The sequence below is a fragment of the Mixophyes fleayi genome, chromosome 3, assembly GCF_038048845.1.
Source record: "Mixophyes fleayi isolate aMixFle1 chromosome 3, aMixFle1.hap1, whole genome shotgun sequence".
NCBI classification, from domain to species: domain Eukaryota; kingdom Metazoa; phylum Chordata; class Amphibia; order Anura; family Limnodynastidae; genus Mixophyes; species Mixophyes fleayi.
Genome location: NC_134404.1, coordinates 72,997,619 through 73,017,479, shown reverse-complemented (window position 1 = coordinate 73,017,479; position 19,861 = coordinate 72,997,619). Strand labels below are relative to the sequence as shown.

Sequence of the window (19,861 nt, the reverse complement as noted above, 5' to 3'; positions counted from 1 at the left end):
ATTCCCTAACATACACACACACACAGACAGAGAGAGTCTAGGGTCAATTTTGATAGCAGCCAATTAACCTACCAGTATGTTTTTGGAGTGTGGGAGGAAACCGGAGCACCCGGAGGAAACCCACACAAACACGGGGAGAACATACAAACTCCTCACAGAGTCAGGAATTGAACTCATGACCCCAGCGCTGTGAGGCAGAAGTACTAACCACTTAGCCACTGTGCTAGCCCCATTATCTTACTAAAGGCCATTCGCAGCTAATGGCACCATCAATGCTCCTGTCACTAGAGAAGTGGGTGGAATGCAGATGGTGGCCCTCTCTAGTGGAAGAGTTCCCCATAAATTCTGGTGTCTCCCAGATGTTCCAGGAAAGTTGGCAAGTTACTGTGTATAAAAACACACACAGTACTGCAGATAGATAGAATTAATAAGTGACAAGGACTCTTAGCCAGCAGCTGTTACAATGTGGGAAATGAGATTTAAAAAGCCATCTTGAGGTTGAAGATCTTTCGTAACATTGGATGTTGGTTTAAGTTCAGATATTAGAATCTATTGACATAGTATAAATAAGCTTCTAAAAAAGTATTTTTAGCCTAAATTTAGTACTAGACCCATATTTGCAATTTTTGCTTCTCTTGGACAATTTTTCTTGGTGCTCCCATATCCCCCTCCCTCCTTCTCTTATGGTCGTAACTCTATATGTTACAATCCCTTAATGTATCTGTCACAAATACAGATAAAATTTAGACTTGTTTTCATTCTTCGTTTCCGGGAGTTATGAAAAGTAGGTAATGATCATCCCGCCAGAAATCGATGCTGTGTAAATTCAACGCATGTGTCCTAAACCAAACTCATGATGGGACACTGCAGGCACCCTCTGCTCCATTCCAAAACAGTTCTAAACACTGTAGTTTACTAATTACTAATTAAATAATACGGCACATGTGCCTGAACTGTATCCACATTCCTTTAACATTGACCAAAATAACTCTGTGTGATGGGCGCTCAGTGAGTGCTAAACATGACTTACTTAGAAAACAATCCACTCTTTATGCCAACCTCAGTACACAAGGAACACATGGTAAATAATGAAATCCTTAAGTAAAATAATGGTCCAAGTCCATAATTGCCTTTCGTGCAATGATAATAAACAAGAGAGGTGTCAGCCTTCTGCAGCACCTGCTCTTATTCCAAGTGTGATAAATCTGAGGGAAAAAAGGACAACATCCATATAGGGAAGTATTGCTGTATAACGTCTGTGACAAGTGAACAAATAGAAAACATAGAGACGTATCCTGCAGTGTCTTGTGTGGTAGAGCACAGCAGACCTACAACCGGTGGTACTCATTATTACGGCTCTGTGAAGGCCGACATAGTTTTAAACGAACCCAGCATAACGATTGGTATAACAGCAATACTAATAAAAAGCCTACTTACTATATAACAGATACTACCTTTGACCGAAGGTTTCAATGAGTGGCGCGTGTAAGATCCAAATGTCCTAAATAGGTACAGTAGTAAATTCCGTCATTTTCCATAGACAGAGTGAAAAGGCCGGTTTTAAGGCGGCAATACCCGGACCCCACATGTGTACTGTATTATACATGGCGTGGGTTGTGGGTATCGCTGCTTTCAAACCAGCCTTTTCACTCTGTAGTGTAAAATATAACTGATCAATCCAGAACGATGTGTTTTCGTCCTGTATTTACTCTGTGTTCCGCAAGCTGAGGGTTCGATAACAACCGGTTTCCTATTGTTGTTGCATTGCAGGGGATGAGTTGGAATATATGAGACCGGCCATATACAGGAACATAGCCCGACAGCTGAACATCTCGCTCACCTCAGAGTCTATTCTGTCCGACGCCTTCCTGGCAGTTGCTGCAGAGATATTCACAGCAGGTACTTATAATGTGTAAAATGTACACGTCATTCACACGCAGAGGAGGCAGCCATCTTGTGCGCTGAACCAATATTCATAAGAATTCAGCCTATCAATGTACTAGGAGCCAGTACTGAGGCTCAGACCTCACTGCCTTAAATACTGCTGATAGCCAATGTAATTAGCCCCCTGCTAATTACATTAATTAATTAGCCCACAGGCTAGTAACATTCTGTGCGCACGCCTGGCTTCCCTATCTTGCCAGGACGCGGCGCCAGGAAGATTTTAGCATCTGACCATTGCCCTGGCAACGGTCGGGTCTTAGGTGGAAATGACGTTCCGGTCGTCAAGGTGACGGCCGGGACGCTAGAGGGCACAGGAAGCGAGCCGCGGCGGCTGTGAGTACCACCGCGGCTCGTAACAATATACTAGCTGCACCGGTGCAACTACTCTGTACCTTGCAATGGACGCCCTCACTCCACCATACTCCTCACATCCGCTGGCACAAATTTCTGCTACATTATAGTTTTTTATTCCCTACAATATTTAGGGATTTTACTTAAAATACAAAATCAAATCTTCTAGCTTCTTCACATTTTCTTGAATCTAAGCAAGAAATGAGTACACTGTAATCATGGCATATCCCATTTAGTAAAGGCAGATGAGCTCATTTACACTGCCTTTAGGTGCAAACTGTGCACTGCATCACAGCAACCAATCAGCAATTAGCTATTATCTGCCTAGCGCAAGTTAGACAATGAAAGCAGTTGTCTGATTGGTTGCTATGAGTATTAATTTTGCACTGTTAGTAAATGAGCCACAGTGATTGTAGGAATACGTGACTCTAGCTTGGATTTTTAAATTAAATGTTTTCTTGTTTAGATCCACTTGTAAATTGTACACTTTGTATTAATTACCTTCATCTTCCTCTGCAGGGATTACGTGGGGGAAGGTGGTCTCGCTGTATGCAGTGGCAGCAGGTCTCGCAGTGGACTGTGTGAAGCAGTCCCAGCCGGCACTAGTTCTAACCATTGTGGACTGTCTCGGGGAGTTTGTACGCAAAACTCTGGTCACCTGGCTAAAGAGGAGAGGAGGATGGGTAAATGCACATTTTTGATAACCCATTCATGTCAATTATTTTATGACCAAATTAAACACCCATCCACACTGCCTTGTTCAGTAGTGGACAAGGAGGGTGTCACATGCAGCCCTCTCCACGGGTGTAATCTTCCTCCCTGGTAATTCTGTTATGTACACAGTAGACAATAATTTGTAAAAAAAAAATAAAACCATCAAAACAATATATTGGAACTTGCATAGTTGTTATCAGATGACAAATATCTTGCATACCAGAAATTAATTTGCCACCTTGTCAGCCATAGAGAATACAGACTTCAAAAATGTATTTGGCTTATTACATGAGAGCTAGCTTCAGACGCTAACACTCTAATCAAATGTAAGTGGATGTCCAGGGATCCATCAGCTGTGAATAGAGCAAACACATGATGCTGGCTATCTGATGCAGTTACATTGGGAAGTAATTAAACCAAAAGTTGTTGGTGCTCGTGCTTTGGACACTGCTCTAGTTTTAGTTACTACCTTGACTATTATAGGTCCAATTGCCATGATTCCTGTTAAAAAACTCTTCTGTTACTTATTCCCTCCAGACTCCAGAAGATATAGACTCAGTGGCCACATTATTAGGTACACCTTTCTAGTACTGCGTATAAACCCCCATTGGCCTCAGAACACCTCACTGGTACTCAGCTGTCCCCATGACTTAATCATGTAGCACAACAGAAGTGTAATATTGGAGACACAATAATCTAGATAATACTCGCTGTAGGTATCCAGGTGTCAAATGATGAAATGCTGACTGAAGTGACGGACAGAGAGTAAGAGCCAGTAAAAACAGATCCAAGCACAATGTAAGAGGATAAGTGGCTCGCAGGTAGTGTAGTCAGGTTCAATCACAGGGTCAGTGGCAGGCAGCAGGCAAATAGCATAGTCAGGTCCAGGCACAGGGTCAGTGGCAGGCAGCAGGCAAATAGCATAGTCAGGTCCAGGCATAGGGTCAGTGGCAGGCGGCAGACAAATAGCATAGTCAGGTCCAGGCATAGGGTCAGTGGCAGGTGGCAGACAAATAGCATAGTCAGGTCCAGGCATAGGGTCAGTGGCAGGCGGCAGACAAATAGCATAGTCAGGTCCAGGCATAGGGTCAGTGGCAGGCAGCAGGCAAATAGCATAGTCAGGTCCAAGTACAGGGTCAGTGGCAGGCAGCAGGCAAATAGCATAGTCAGGTCCAGGCATAGGGTCAGTGGCAGGCGGCAGACAAATAGCATAGTCAGGTCCAGGCATAGGGTCAGTGGCAGGCAGCAGGCAAATAGCATAGTCAGGTCCAAGTACAGGGTCAGTGGCAGGCGGCAGGCAAATAGCATAGTCAGGTCCAGTCACAGGGTCAGTGGCAGGCGGCAGACAAATAGCATAGTCAGGTCCAGGCATAGGGTCAGTGGCAGGCGGCAGACAAATAGCATAGTCAGGTCCAGGCATAGGGTCAGTGGCAGGCGGCAGACAAATAGCATAGTCAGGTCCAAGCCAGGGTCAGCAGCAGTGAATAAACCAAAACACAGCATAAGACAGGAACAAGGAACAGGACCTTTAACCAGCCCTTATAGCTATAAAAGGCAGATTTATAAAACCACAGCACAGGTGCACTCATTACTGGTTGAAGGATGAAGTTAACTGTCACATTGCTGGAATAGCAAAAATTCAGCATACAGCAACACTGCAGGCAGGAGGTTTTTACTGTACCAATAATGCAGAACCACAAAAGCCAAGACTGTAAGGGGGGCATGCTGCACTTATGTGTGCACACCATTACTGTGCTATTCTTACACATGAATGCCTCTGATCCACCTTTCCAGGGCTGCAGCTGTATTTTACATTAACTCTTAATACAAGCACATTTCATATGAGCTGCATATTGATTTATGTTCATCGCTAAATAAGGCCCTAAATTTGTAGAGCTTAGGAAGTGTCATTATTGGTGTAAAAATGGTGTCATCTGCAAATAATGCAATTTGGATGCTTTCTGATCTCACTTTTGTGCCTCACATATCTGAATTCAATCTCACTTTCTGCTCTAGACACAGAGCAAAAATGATATTATAACCTTGTCACGTGCCATATTTAATGGAAAACACTCAGAGAGGAGACACCTGCTCAAACCCTAGCTGTAGGATTAAGATAGAGAGCCATAGCTGAATGCAGTATTGCATATTGCCTGAGGGCCAAATGTATGCTTTATTTTATTTTTCACTTTTTATTTTGAAATGACACTTGTAGAAACAGTATAAATTGGTAGTACAAACTGTTCAATAACTTGACAATAATGTAACAATACAAATATGAGATAGAAAAACAATGCCAGTTTGTCATTTTTATATTGTTAAGCTTGGATTGATAACAGGTAAGGGAGAAGGGGAAGGGAGGGTAAAGAAGTGTCATAGTCAAAATTCACTAAAAATAACAGTTCTTATATTGATACCAAACTATTAATTTCTATGCGAAGTACAGTGAGATCATGCATTTTTTTGTTAGTCTGTTTCATTGAAAGCTTTGGATGCCATGAAGATCGACATCTCCTCCTCACACTTCTCTCATATCCCTCCTCCAACCATCATCCTTTGTGCTCTTACCGCCCCAGCTCGAGTGAAGAAGTCCGTTCTCTACTTGTGTCCTCTCCCCTCTCCCCCACACCATTGGCCTTTCTGCCCTCTTGATCCCATTCCCTCCCACCTCTTTAGATCCTAGCTCACCTCTTCAACTTGTCCTTCTCCTCTTGAATTTTGCCCTCTTCCTTCAAAAAATGCTCTGGTCTCGCCCATTCTTAAAAAACTGTATTCCACCGCCCTGTACAATTACCGCCCCATCTCTCTCCTTTCTTTCGCTTCTAAATTGCTCGAACAGCTAGTCTACAGCTGTCACATTAATTACTGATAACTCCCTCCTCGATCCTCTCCAATCTGGTTTCCACCCCCTCACTCCACTAAAGCCACTAACGATCTTCTATCTGCCAAATCTCAAGGCCACTACTCCCTTCTCATCCTCTTGGACCTATCTGCAGCCCTCAACACAGTTGATCACCCTCTCCTGCTGCACATCTTCCTTACCATTGGCCTTTCTGACACTGTCCTCTCTTGGTTCACCTCCTATCTCTCTAACCACTCTTTTTCTGTTTCTACCTCTGGCTCCTCCTCATCATCTTCCCCACTTTCTGTAGGAGTCCCTCAGGGTTCCACCCTTGGCCCCCTGCACTTTTCTTTATACACTTCTTCAGCGGGGGATCCTCCAGTACAACCTCTATACCGATGACACCCAAATCTACCTCTCTTCTCCTGACCTCTCCCCTTCTCTTCTCACTAAGGTGTCCTACTGCCTCTCTGACATTTCATCCTGGATGTCCCAACATTTCCTTAAACTAAGTATAGGTAAACCTGAACTTATAGTCTTCCCTCACTCAAGATACTCATCCACCTCATCCTCTCCATCTCTCTTGGTAATACCAAGATCACCTTTTCTCCCCAAGTTCGATGCCTGGGTGTCATCCATGACTGCACCCTCTCCTTCACCCCCCCCCCCACCACATTCCAATCCCTTGCCCAATCCTGCTGCTTCCATCCCAGCAATATTGCCCAGATCAGACCCTTCTTCTCCATTGATGCCACCAAAACTCTCATCAATTATCTGATCATCTCTGTCTTGATTACTGCAACCTCCTCTTTCCTGGCCTCCCCCACAACCGTCTCGCTCCTCTTCAGTCCTTACTCAATGCTGCAGCCTGACTAATCTTCCTCTCTTGCCGGTCTACTTCTGCCACCCCTCTCTGTCAAGCATTCCACTGGCTATCTTTCCGCTTCAAAATCCTCTTTAAACTCCTCTCCCTCATCTACAAATCTCTCTCTAACTCCACTGCTCCTTAACTCTTCAACCTCATCTCAATCATACTCCTTCTCACCCTCTCAACCAACGACCACTGCCTCACCTCCTATCTGGTTACCACGTCTCACTCTTGCATTCAACATTTCTCCTGTGCTGTCCCTCTTCTCTGGAACGATCTCCCTTGTTTTATCAGGCTACCTCCTAGCCTGCTAAATTTCAAATGATCTTAAAACCCATATGTTCAGGAAAGCCTACCCCTCTTCACTAACCATACTATATCTCCCCCTCATTCTTCCTCCATTCTTCTTACTACCCAGCCGGGGCGGGCTGGGCCGGGGCTGCTCAGTCCAACCTCTGTTAGGGCCGCGATGCGGCCACGTTATCAATTACGCGGCCGTGTGTCATGTGATGCGGCCGCCTGTGCGCCCCCGGGCTTAAACTTGCCAGCCCGCGTCTGCTACCCAGTCTTGTTCATCTCTCCCTTCAGAATTCCAGTCCCATCACCTTGTCTCCCCACGTTATGTTTCCTGTCAGTCTCCCCCTCCCCTTTAGATTGTAAACTCCCTTGAATTTCACTGCAAGGCTAGGATAGTCCCATTAAACGCCACTCAGGGTCCCGCATCTTCAACATAGTGCAGAAATGTCTAGTTCCAAAATGAGAAGAACTAGCATACAAATATAATGCATAAAACTTGTTGCTGAAGTGTCAGTCAGGAGTAATAAACTTCATATCCTTTAGCAAAAATGCAGTCATTTTGTAGATATGAAACTGGTTAGATAACCAAATCCGACATGTAGCAGTCTAACATCCCATATGAGCACGAAAAAGTTATGTAGATAATTTCAGGCTGCAGCAGCTTTGGTAAAAATTGGGCATCTGGAAGGATTGAAAGGCCAAGAATACTACAGCAACTTTTTGCAATCATACTTTGTTCAGTGTCCAGTATCACCTTTGACATTCAAATCTACATCTCTTCTTCTGATCCCCCCCCCCCCCCCCACTCATGTATCTGACTGCCTTACCATCATCTCCTCTTGGATGTCCTCACATTTTAATAAAATCAACATTGCCAAAACAGAACTTATTGTCCTGCTCTATCACTGTTAACAATATTACCATCTCTCCTGGTCCTCAACTCCGCTGCTTGGGTGTCAAGCTTGACTCCTCCCCCTCTTTTGCCGCCACATTCAATCTCTTGCCCAATCCTGTCGCTTCCAACTATGCAACATCGCCCGCATCTGGCCCTTCCTATGTCAGGATGCCATAAAAATCATTATCCATACACTCATCATGTGAAAATGTGAAATTCGTCTTGCACTTGATTCCCTCCACTGACTCCCCCTCATGCCTGCAGTCTGCTTGCCCTCCCTCTAGTGTGCAAGCTCTTATGAGCAAGGTCCTCTTCCCCCCTGTCTCTTGACCATTTCTTCTCCTCCAATTTCACTGCACTAGCTATGCTTGAACCTATTGGAGTCTTGGTTTTACTTGTTTATTGTTCTGTACTGTTTTACACTGTATGGTCAACTGTTTGTATTCAGCACAGCGTTGTGGAAATCTTGTGGTCCCTTATAAATAAAGGATAATAATAATACTCATGAACTATTGATATTTGCCCATTCTGGGAGCAGGAAATTGGTAAATATTTTAATGGCAATTCAGTGTTGCAAAGTAAGTGAAAAAAATTATATTGATCCTTAAGATCCTAAAGAAAAATCAGCTGTCCGATGAGATGAAGAATGAGTGGGAACAGGACTCACCACTGGTACAGGATCTGTCTATCATGAAGGACATCAGTGATAGGGGCTTAAGAAGGTTCTTCTAACCATTGTGGTAGGAGAAATATCAGAATAAACGTGAGAGCTCCCTGGACTGTGTAATTATACCATGGCTTAAGCTTAGTGAATATGGCTTCCTTAGATATATAGATAATATAGCTGGAGGGTAGTGGCTCATGGGGGTGCCAAGGTAGACAATGGTCTTCACAGTGCTCGTTGGGTGTGGTCTAATCTATCAGCATCCATCTCATGGAGGATGGAATGAAAAACTGTTTAAGTACTGCTCCAAGTTAGTAACAGACTGCGGTATACCCATTAAATGGAGGTTATTACTCTATAATCAGCATCATTTTGCTGTTCAGTACAGAGTACAACTGGGAGTGTAGTTTAAAGCTGCCAGTTTGCATCTCCCCACATGACTCAACAAATACAGCCAGTCGCTCTCCAGCATGTTTGTGTCTAGAGTTTTGTTAATAAAGCTTCTATATCAGAATACAGGTCTTTAAGCTTTATAGATTATAGATGTTGTCAGCACCCAGCGCTAAGTCTTCCTCTTCAGGGATTCATAGGGATCTGTCATCTTGTGAGGATGCAGATGTCAGGTGATACCTGAAAAAGTATGCCCAAAATGTGGGTACGGCTGAGTTTTTTGAGCTTTGGCAACATTGCTGAGCGGAGGAGAATTCTTTGGAAGGTAAGTATGAACCATCTTGTTTAATGATCGATACAGCTTGATCATAGCAGTAAGTTCGGCATGGAGTGCTCTGCTCAGGCTGCCATACTTCGCATGCTATTAATTATATTGCTTGGTTGGCTCAGTTACTAGTTATCTCACTCAGCCACTCACTACTTTGACACACACCCAGTCTGGCGCCTATTCTAGTCATTTACCTCCCACGTAGATCTGTCACTGCATCTGTACATTGCCTACTATATACGTCAGGCTAATAATAGCATCATAGTAACCGGCAAGTTGTAGCTAAATACACATATTCATAAACAAATACTGCAGTATTTTTTTTCACTCTTGAATGACTGTATCTTTCAGTTACTTTCTCATATAACATAATAATGAGTGACTAAGGTATACATTCACTAAAGTGTTAAATATGTCTATAGTTGTCTCTTTGTTGGATTATTGCCTTTGTTGGTTGTTTCATCTTTTTTATTTCTCCCTTCAAAAAAAATAAACATTGATTAGTATGTCCTGTTCAGTAACCTGGACTGATGTTGTACCTACTCCCCATGGGCTACTGATTTAAATCATTCTGTACAAGGTATAAGCACTTATTTAGTTGTGGTTCCTTTGTGATATTGTTTCATTTTGAAAACTGTTTGTACTTTATTGACCGTTGCTTAAAATATTGAAAAAGTAATGGCAAATTCGATAACTGGTGATCAGATGTCTTCACAAGCTGTTTTAAAAAATAATTAAACAGTGCTTGTTACAGTTCAACAGTTCTAGACTAATTTGTGACAATGATGTTAATAAAATTATTTGTTTCCTGTGTATCAGTGTACATTAAGGCTGAAATCATAGTATCAAAATTATTTTTAAAGCTTCTTGACACACTTGACATTGCAATCAGTTTAAAAAAAACTGTTCATAAGTTTCATATTGACGTTAAAAATTTGTTTTAAAAACTAACATCCGCTGTGTGAGAGACACCATACAAAGCTATACATTCTGATACCTTGTACCCTGATTATGTGTTTATTGTTCTATTCTGAATGTATGTCTTTCTTCACTTGCCTCTGTTTGACTTAAGAATGAGTCCAAAGAAAACATATGAAAAGTAGCATCACACCATCTTTTAGTAATGAACATCCAGTTAAAATAACTCTTAATCTGGATTAAAAGGTCTGTGACGCAGCTCAAATACCAAGAATTCATTGGAAAAAGAACTCCAATCTCGGCTTTCTTTCCTGATAAGGATAAGATTACTTGGCTTCTATTTCAGCTTCATTGAAAGCTGCTCTGATGAGGCTAGCCATAATAACTTCTCTACAGGAGACATTATGCTGTGTTCCCAGAATATGGCTACAAAATACAGTAAATATTTTTAAAAGAATACAGATAATTTCTAGATTTTGAGTGTATTCAAATCTACTGAATTGTATTACAGTGCTCACAACAATCTTCCCCTTTTGTGTAATGTAATGTAATGCTGTAAAAAACAGACAAAAATATATTAACAAAATTTTCAAAAGTAGTATTACTAAAAGTCTAAGTATTCCTCTAAAAATTATCTAAATCACATTGCTTATTTTTTTAGATTGATCACTGATTCTTTATTAATACCCATCTGCTGGGCTCCCATCAGAAATATTAACCCTACAGTGGCCTGCCTAATTATTCAACCGCCTAAAAAGTAAACAAATTTGTCTGCATTACAAATGACATTTACACAGATTGTTTCAGACAGTATTTTAGCGAACCAGTAGACCGTTAAAGTAAATTTTCAAACACATAATTAATTATTTGTCTGTTTTGTTTTCTTAAAATAAAAACTAAAAAGTGATGCCTGCATAAGTAATCAATCCTTGGAGACTAGTACTTGGAAGAACCACCTATTGCTGCAATAACAGCTTTAAGTCCGTTGGGGTACATTTCTAACAGGTTTGCACACTGTTTGGAATTCACTCCAGGTTGTTCAGGCTGGTTGGGTGACGCTTGTGAACTACAATTTTCAAACAATGCCACAGATTCTCAGTTAAAATTAGATCTGGGGGTAAATGTATCAAGCTGAGAGTTTTTCGGCGGGTTTGAAGATCCAATCAGATTCTAGCTATCATTTAATTAGTGCATACTACAAAATGATAGCTAGAATCTTATTGGTTGCTATAGGCAACATCTCCATTTTTCAAACCTGCCGGAAAACTCTCAGCTTGATACATTTACCTCCTAGACTTTAATTTGGCCATTGTAGAACATTCATTTTTTTCTTCAACCATGACAATGTTGCTTTATCCTTGGCTTGGGATCGTTGCTCCATTGAAAGGTGAACATTCCCCGAAGCTTTAGTTTTCTATCAGGCTAAAGTTGGTTGTCTTGTAATATCTCCCAGTACTTTGCATAATCCATCTGTCCTCTGATTTTAACAAGATGCCCAATACCCACTGAGAAAAAGCATGATCACCATTAATTTATAAAGCGCCGCCAATTCTGCAGCGCTGTAGAGAGAATATTTTTATCATTCAGATCTATCCCTGCCCCATTGGATTCCCTAATACACAGATAGACACACATACTAGGGATAAGTTTGTCAGCAGCCAATTAACTAACCCAAGTATGTTTTTGGAGTATGGGAGGAAACCGGTGAATCTGGAGGAAACCCACGCAAACATGGGGAGAACATACAAACTCCTCACTCCCTGGACAGTAGAGCATCCCCACAACATGATGCTGCCACACCCATACAAAAAAACTACATTTTTGTCTTATCTGACCACAAACCTTATGCCACATTTTAGTTTGGTCACGTTTTTTTTTTGTTTGTTTTTTTTAGCAAATTTCAGCTGTGTTTTGTTGTGTTTTTTTCTTCAGTAATGGCTTCTTCCAGCCACCCTCCCATAACGTGCAGTTATATGCAAAGCTCTTGATACTTCAGCCACTGAACTCTGTAGCTCCAGTGATAGTTGGCCGCTCTGTGCTTCCCTCACAAGTCTCCTTCTTGCTGTGACGCTGAGTTTTGAGGCACTATTTCCTCACAATTGACACCAGTGCTCAACTGGGATATCCAAGCACTTGGATATTACTTTGTAGCCTTTTTCTATCTTGTGTGTGTCTATAACTTTATCTTTACTTTTCTTAGCATGCTCTTTGGTCTTCTTTTTTCACAGCTTTCCCTCAGATTCATAGTATGATCAATGTTATTTGAATTAGTGGGTCTTTTATCCCCAATAGCTGACCTTTTTTAATTATTCACAGATAGAGGCTAATTAAAAGCCAATTGTTAGGGCAATATCTTCATCTGTGTAAACATGGAGCTTCCACAGAACGGGGTTGATTACTTACTTAAGCAGCATTTCTCTGTTTTTATTTTTAATAAAAATCTGCAGACAAATAATGAATTATGAGTTTGAACATTTACTTTAAGAGCCTACTGGTTCACAATAAAAATACTGTCTGGAACAATCTGTGTAAGTGTCACTTGTAATACAAAAAGGAAAACAATACACAGCGCTCAATCTCTGATCATGAGACTAGGAATATATATATATATATATATATATATATATATATATGTATATATATATATATATATATATATATATATATATATATATATATATATATATATATATGTATATATAGTGGCTAGCTATAATAGTGCTTCTACTGACCAAGAATAGAAGGATTGTAATCAGTGTCCAGGTAATTGCTTATTACCAATAGAGTTCTACAGGAGGCTTGATCGTGAGTAGTCAATGGCAACGATGATCTTGATATCCTGTGTCTAGCAGTACAAGCTCCACATCAGTATGTAAATAGATAAACAGATGATATCAAAGAATTAGAGAGATGGTGGATAGCAGGTAACTACAAGTAGTAACTACAAGTAGTAGTAAACACTTACAATTCAATTTAGTGGCAGTTGCGTAGTAGTTATGCACTGTAGTCCGATCAGTCCTCAGAATATATGTATCACATGTGAATCATGCCAGGTCCCAATGGCAGTGTGTTACTAGAATCACTTGCTCACTCGCTCATTTGTAATGCAGACAAATCTGTTGACTTTATAGAGTCTTGAATAATTTTCCAAGCCACTGAATTCCACCCATAATTCCAGTAGCTACAGCTCCAGATATTCGTTATAATTGGCAGTATGTGCAGCCAGCTTATAAGCTTTTTTAACAGTAGAATGAATCCTAATTTTCTTCTCCTTTGATTTACAGACGGATGTAACAAAATGCGTCGTCGCCTCTGAACCTGGCCTCCGATCGCATTGGTTGGTTTCCAGCGCCTGCAACTTAGGTCACTTCCTGAAGGCGGTAATCTTTTTCCTGCTTCGTGAGCGATAAACACTTGAAATAGTTACATGTTCCTGAAGCATTTTCAGCTTTGAGAACAAGTCATTTACTGCCAGACATTGCTTCATCTTCGTGTCCTGTGTCCTGGTCCGACCGTCGGTGTCCTGTGAACCCATCATGGATCATCGTGCTTACACGAATGAAACCTTGGCTCTGATGCTGATTCATAAAGAAACATCAGAAAGTGTTGTGCTATTTCTCTGGTCTCAGAGCAACTCCTGCAGACAGAAGTAGCAGTGTTGTCTGATTTGAGCCATTTGTACTGTAACTGGACCAGTATGTGTGTGTGGACATATACACTGTGGAAATAGTTGAGATTAGGCTAAGTTACTGTTAGATATACTACACCAGTATTAAAGAAGCAACAGTGCACATAAAAGAGAAATAAAAAAAATTCTGTTACATATAATTTTCTTTTGTAATTTTATAATCAATAATATACTACTGCTCTCGGTACTCTAGTCTAGATCTGTCTTCTGCAATGTGACATAAAAGAGAATTCTAGGCAGATAGTAAGCAGTAGTATATGTATGTCATGCTCAGGCTTTATGAACACATTGCACTGGTTCTCAAACACTATAAAATAGGGGAACAATTGGGGGAGCCCAGTGGCTTAGTGGTTAGCACTTCTGCCTCACATCAATGGGGAGCTAGATTCCCAACCAGGGCCTTATCTGTGTGGAGTTTGTATGTTCTCCCCGTTTTTGTGTGGGTTTCCTCCAGCTACTCTGTGTTTCCTCCCACACTCCAAAAACATACTAGTAGGTTAATTGACTGCTGTCAAATTGACCCTAGTCTGTGTGTGTTAGGGAATATAGACTGTAAGCTCCATTGGGGCAGGGACTGATGTGGGTGAGTTGAGCGCTGCTGAATTAGTGGTGCTATATAAATAGATGATGATGAAGAAGATTAAGAGCTGCGGATGAGGCAGCTTCAGTGGTAATAAAGTATTTACAACCTTCTTGCGAGTGTGAAATGCAAGTGTCCCAGGTCCACAAACAATTAGAGCTCCTAGTCTTGTTTTTCCCAGGACTGTTCAGTTTTTTCGCTGATTTTACTGCATTTGGCATCCAAAATAGTATGCAGCTTTTACAAAGTGTGTAAACTTTGTGTTAGTATTATATCTATTTAAAAAATATATATTTTTCTCTATGATATATAAAAAAATGGGAGTATCTTGAAACACCTGGCGACCACCACTGAATGCTATGAACCAGCTGTCTGCTATGATCAATGAGGAAGCTGTTACTTTTCTTTATGGGTGTTTATATGTATGAATGTCAATGAAAAGAAGTTAATGGCGAGCATTTGTGAAAGTATTTTGTAAATGAAATCATAAGCAACAACAGCACTGTGCCATAGAGGGGGAGCAGGAAATTTTAATTTCTATGTGAAAAAGGGGTGGAGATGTAGTGTAAAGAAGAGCATGACATTCAAGAAGAACAGGTAGTGCTGGCAACATTAAATTCAGTGCTTATAAGACACACGTCCTTCACCAAGTCAGACCTGGGGGTAAATGTATCAAGCTGAGAGTTTTCCGGCAGGTTTGAAAAGTGGAGATGTTGCCTGTAGCAACCAATCAGATTATAGCTTTCATTTTGTAGAATGTACTAAATAAATGATAGCTAGAATCTGATTGGATTTTCAAACCAAGGTGCTATACAGGGGACATCTATAAACCTGTTAGCACAATTTTTATAAATGTGAGTCACATTTTGCCATTACATTTCTTAGGCCCTGTGGTCGACTTGTCCAACAGCTGGAAAGCCACTTATACTTTCTAATGTAATTGCAATGAGTAAGAAAATAATGTAATATGCAATAATGTAACTGTGACTTGTATATGCATAAAGCAAATTAGCTTCAGGAATTTAAATATTTTGGGCCTCAGCCAGAAGAGGTCAGGAAGAAATCTGAAAACCCACCAAATCCTACAAAGCTCAGCATTGTCACATGACCTTTAGTGTCAGTCACATGGAACTAATGAGATTTTCAAAGGAATATCAAGGTTCCACTTCATCAATAAACTCTCTCTGCAGAACAGCCAATAATGTCAGCATTTCAGTGGAAAAACAACATTGTGATAGTTGCTGTTTTTGTAACTCTCATAATGGCTCTCTGGGCCAAAACCACAGAGCTATTAAAATGCTTTAGAAACTAGATAAGCAAGTTCTAGTAAAACAGCTTCTGCTGAACAGCCACCACCATCATTGTAAGTAAAGAAGAAGCTGGCTGTTGTCGATTGGGTTTCCTTAATACCTTCTTGCTGTGTACCCCCTGATATTGAATGTTGAATAATCCCTTATGATTGAGTGCTGTATTTATTATTTGCAGCAGTGTTTACCAGTAATTATATGGAGTTCAATGGATTAGGTCAAAGTTCACTTTAAATCTTTCAGAGCCCCCCTGGTACATGTAGGCTACAGTGTAACTTTTATTTACTAGATACTAAAGAGGTCTTGTCTTCCATAGATGGCATTTCTCTCACTGAAGTCACCATTTGAAGAACTCATGTGCGGTTGAGTTGTTTTATGTCGATTATACTATTCCAAAAAATCATCAATTGTACAGTATGTGTAAAATCCCAATTGCAATGTACAATCATTAGCCCATATACCATTATTGATACAATAAGCGATGTCACTCCCTATTGGTTCTTTCTGCAATAATTATGTAAACTATCTGTTTGTGGGACCTGAAGCCCCTGTGACGATTAACACATGTGAGCTTCCAGAACCAAAAAACCTTTACAAGCTGGTAACTTTCTCCAGTTTGATGTCGTCACAGGATGTTCATCATGAGAATATATATTTACAGGAACAGTACTGTGCGTGATAGGTCTGCTTTAAAAATATAATACCATATCTTATGGTGAGAAATATTTTTAAAGATGTTTTTCTGTATTTCCTGAGAATAGTTTTAAAATGTAAAGAGTGGTGTAAAAATGAATTTTAAAAGTAGCTCACAATGGTTTAAAGGAAGATTTTGGAAAGTTATTTTGAGGCGAAAGTCACTTTAAGGTATGTTACAGTGTTTCTTACGAACGATTAACATGTTAAAATGAATAATGGGTTACAAGCTGACCGAATTTATCTGACTTTATCAAATGTCATCTAGAAGACTGAGGACTAATTCACAAAGGCAGCAATTTTAACTTGGTTATTTTAAAACCAAACTTGCCTAATATCTCTTAGGAATTATGTGGGCCTAAGAGGATTTGGTAAAAATTAGACTTTATATCTGTGAATCAATAATCAGATAAAAGTGGGACAGTAAATCTGGTCGTGGGAGTGACCACATGAGACTGGGAGCAGTAAACTTTGTGTACGGGATGTAGACATTCTGGCGATGGTGAATATGTTGAAACATATATTATTATACTTAAATGTTGACAGTGTAAATGTCTACATACATTCTGTCGACATGTTTAAAATGGTAACATTGTGACTGTCGACAGCAGTAATGTCATCATTCAAAGGGCATTGATGTGGGTGGAAGAGACCCTTTTGGGAGGGCTTACCTGGGACGTCTGCGCTTGATTTGTGTATTTTGAGGGTGGTTGCTGCCGTTACGGATGTTCCGGGTGTTCCAATTCCCGTGCTTGTTTTCTTGTTTCTGCCGTGGCGCAACTTAGTGGCTGTTCTGGGCACGGTGCCGTTGGTGGGCGGGTGGCTGCTGATGGTAGATGTTGATTGTAGCGCTGGACGAGCGGCCGGGGTGGCTGCGGCCGAGCGGCTTCCTCCCGTTGGTCTTGGAACGCAGATGCGTTCCAGCTGCCTCACTTCCGGTATTGGGTTGGAACGCACAGGCGCCTGTGCGTTCCACTGCAGAGTAGGGCTCTCCGCGTGTGTGTCTCCTGCCCTCGGATGTGTATCACCTTATGTGGAGCGGCTTGTGAATCTGTGGTGCTTCTCCGCGTTCAGGTTTCTTTGGTTGGCTTGTCTGGATCTTGTGAGGTGTCTAACCAACGCGTTTCGTCCGGAGACTTCGGGGCTGGTGGGCACTATAGTAGGGGCACCCGCAGAGATGGGTCCTACTGCCATAATGAGGGAGATGGTGTGCGCCAAAAAAAAGAAAAATCGGACTACCCCCCCCACTACAGGTCCCAGCAATCCCAGTCTGTCATTAACAGTTTGGGCATGCTGGTGCTTTTAGTACTACAGCTTGATAAACCAAAATACTTCACAGTAACATGCCTGGCAAAATAACAAAAACCTTAACAGACAACACACACTAGCTCCCATGCAAAATGGAAAAAAGACAGATGCTAGGTCTATTTATTATCTGGGGATTTCCCACATTGTCAGAGCTGAGGTCATAGAGAAGTCCCCAGGTTATAAAGCACCAGTTTTTTTCATTTTGTGACAGGAGCTCCTGCAGTCAGCTAGTGTTTGTAGTCTGTATACTCAATCCAAAAACTGGACTGAATATTTTGAATTAGCCCTGACAGATCTTACATGGGGTCTGTCTGTTGTACGCCTGGTACTGCTTGCTTAGTACACTGTCTCTATTAATATGTACCAGGTTGAAAGGAGCATAGAGAGGACGTCAGATAACTGGGGACTCTCTTCCCTTTTATCGACCTGGCCTTCTTCATATGAACAGCTTGGTGACTACATGGTGCCAACATGCTACAAGCAGCAGTAAGGAGAGCAAAGTTAGGTAATCGCTATACGGTCTGGGCAGTGATGGGTCTCTTCATTCCCGTATCCTCACAGCAGTAGGGTCATGACTTCAATTATAACCAAGGCCCTATTGTGAGGCGTTTGTATGCTCTTCCCATGTTTGTGTGGGTTTCCTCCTACACTCCAAATACGTAGTGGTAAGTTAAAAGTTTTCTGTCAAAATTAACCCTAGTGTGTTTGTGTGGTAGGGAATACAGCTCCGCTGACACAAGAACTGGTATGAATGGCTATTCTGTGTAAAGTTCTATGTACTATGTAGGCACTTTATGAATAAAGGTTAATAATGGTCTGGAATCAGGTTTAACTTTGTATATTCCAAACCTAATTTTTGTTTTAATTATCCTTTAAACAAAGTGTATGATACCCAGGTGCTGCATCACTAGAAAAGGCGTTTAATTGGATAACTGACTTAGTATTATCTAATCAGGCACTAGAGAAGTAAAATTGAAATGCAAGTTGTCTTGTATTAACCATGCACAAGCATACATGTGAAGGTTGCCTCCCACGTTGATGTGGTCTGTCGCTCTTTATGTTCTGTTTGGACATGGTTGGACAAATTGGACAGATCTAACAGTCAGTGCAAATGGCTGGATCATGTGAGGCTCCATTAGTTCCGTCTGCCGATTGATAGACACACATAATAGCCAGTAACTTCCTGATTTCAGTTTGGTGTTTGCTGGGTCCTCACTCAGACGAAGATTCTGGGCTAATTTTGTCTAAATCTGCCAGATTGGACAACAGAATGGCCATGACAGAACCTGACATTTAACTATGAAGTTACAGTGTAAGCTGGTACTTTCTGTTATCAGCCATTTTTCTTTGCAAAAAGGGTCTAACAGAGGGTAGCTGCCATGGTTCCTTCACAGGGAGGCAAGAAAATCTCTTACATACAGTATTATCTCAAATATCTTTAGTTCTAGCACTGGCATTTTTCTGTATGTATTTGGATCTTAGTCTATAGAAGGCATCTTTAATATTGGTGCATTTGCACCCTATGGTTTGTCTAGGTGCAAATTTAGGATATGAAGTGTAAATATATGTGTATTTCACCTTCATTATCCTCAATGTTTCTATCCAATTATAATGTGAAGCCTATCACTGTTGTCCACCAGTGTCAGACTCTTAGAATATCATAACAATCACTAGAAACTTGTCATCCATATTTGTAGTATTAAATAAACACTATGCTTCCGTTTCATTATATTGATACTAGGACAACTTTAGAATGTTAGCAGGGTCCTCTATCCTATGTCTCCTCTCTGTTTCCGCGCCTTCCTTGTCTCTGTTATGCTTTAAATGAATGATTCCTGCATGCCATGTGATTTGTTCTGTTAATTGAATCCATGCCTATATTATTCTGTACCCATATATACTTACTGTTCTTATGTATGTCCCTTTTTGTATGATTTGTTATGTACTCCGTTAATTCGTGGCTGTTTGCTCACTGTATAACATTTGTGTAATTACGTATTCATTGTTTAATGTGTGGAAATATGTACTTTGTTCATCCCCCTATGTACGGTGCAGCGGATCCTTTGTGTCACTT

The 19,861-nt window shown here is 41.0% G+C and overlaps 1 protein-coding gene across 1 annotated transcript in view; it reads left to right on the top strand.

Moving 5' to 3' along the window:
* Positions 1-14,591, top strand: part of BOK (BCL2 family apoptosis regulator BOK) — a 42,789-nt gene extending 28,198 nt beyond the window's left edge. The window contains exons 3-5 of the mRNA XM_075201777.1: positions 1,771-1,899; positions 2,815-2,978; positions 13,496-14,591. Of these exons, the coding sequence (XP_075057878.1) occupies positions 1,771-1,899; positions 2,815-2,978; positions 13,496-13,621 (419 nt within the window). The 3' untranslated portion in view covers positions 13,622-14,591. The remainder of the gene's footprint in view (positions 1-1,770; positions 1,900-2,814; positions 2,979-13,495) is intronic.
* The last annotated feature ends 5,270 nt before the right edge of the window (positions 14,592-19,861 follow it).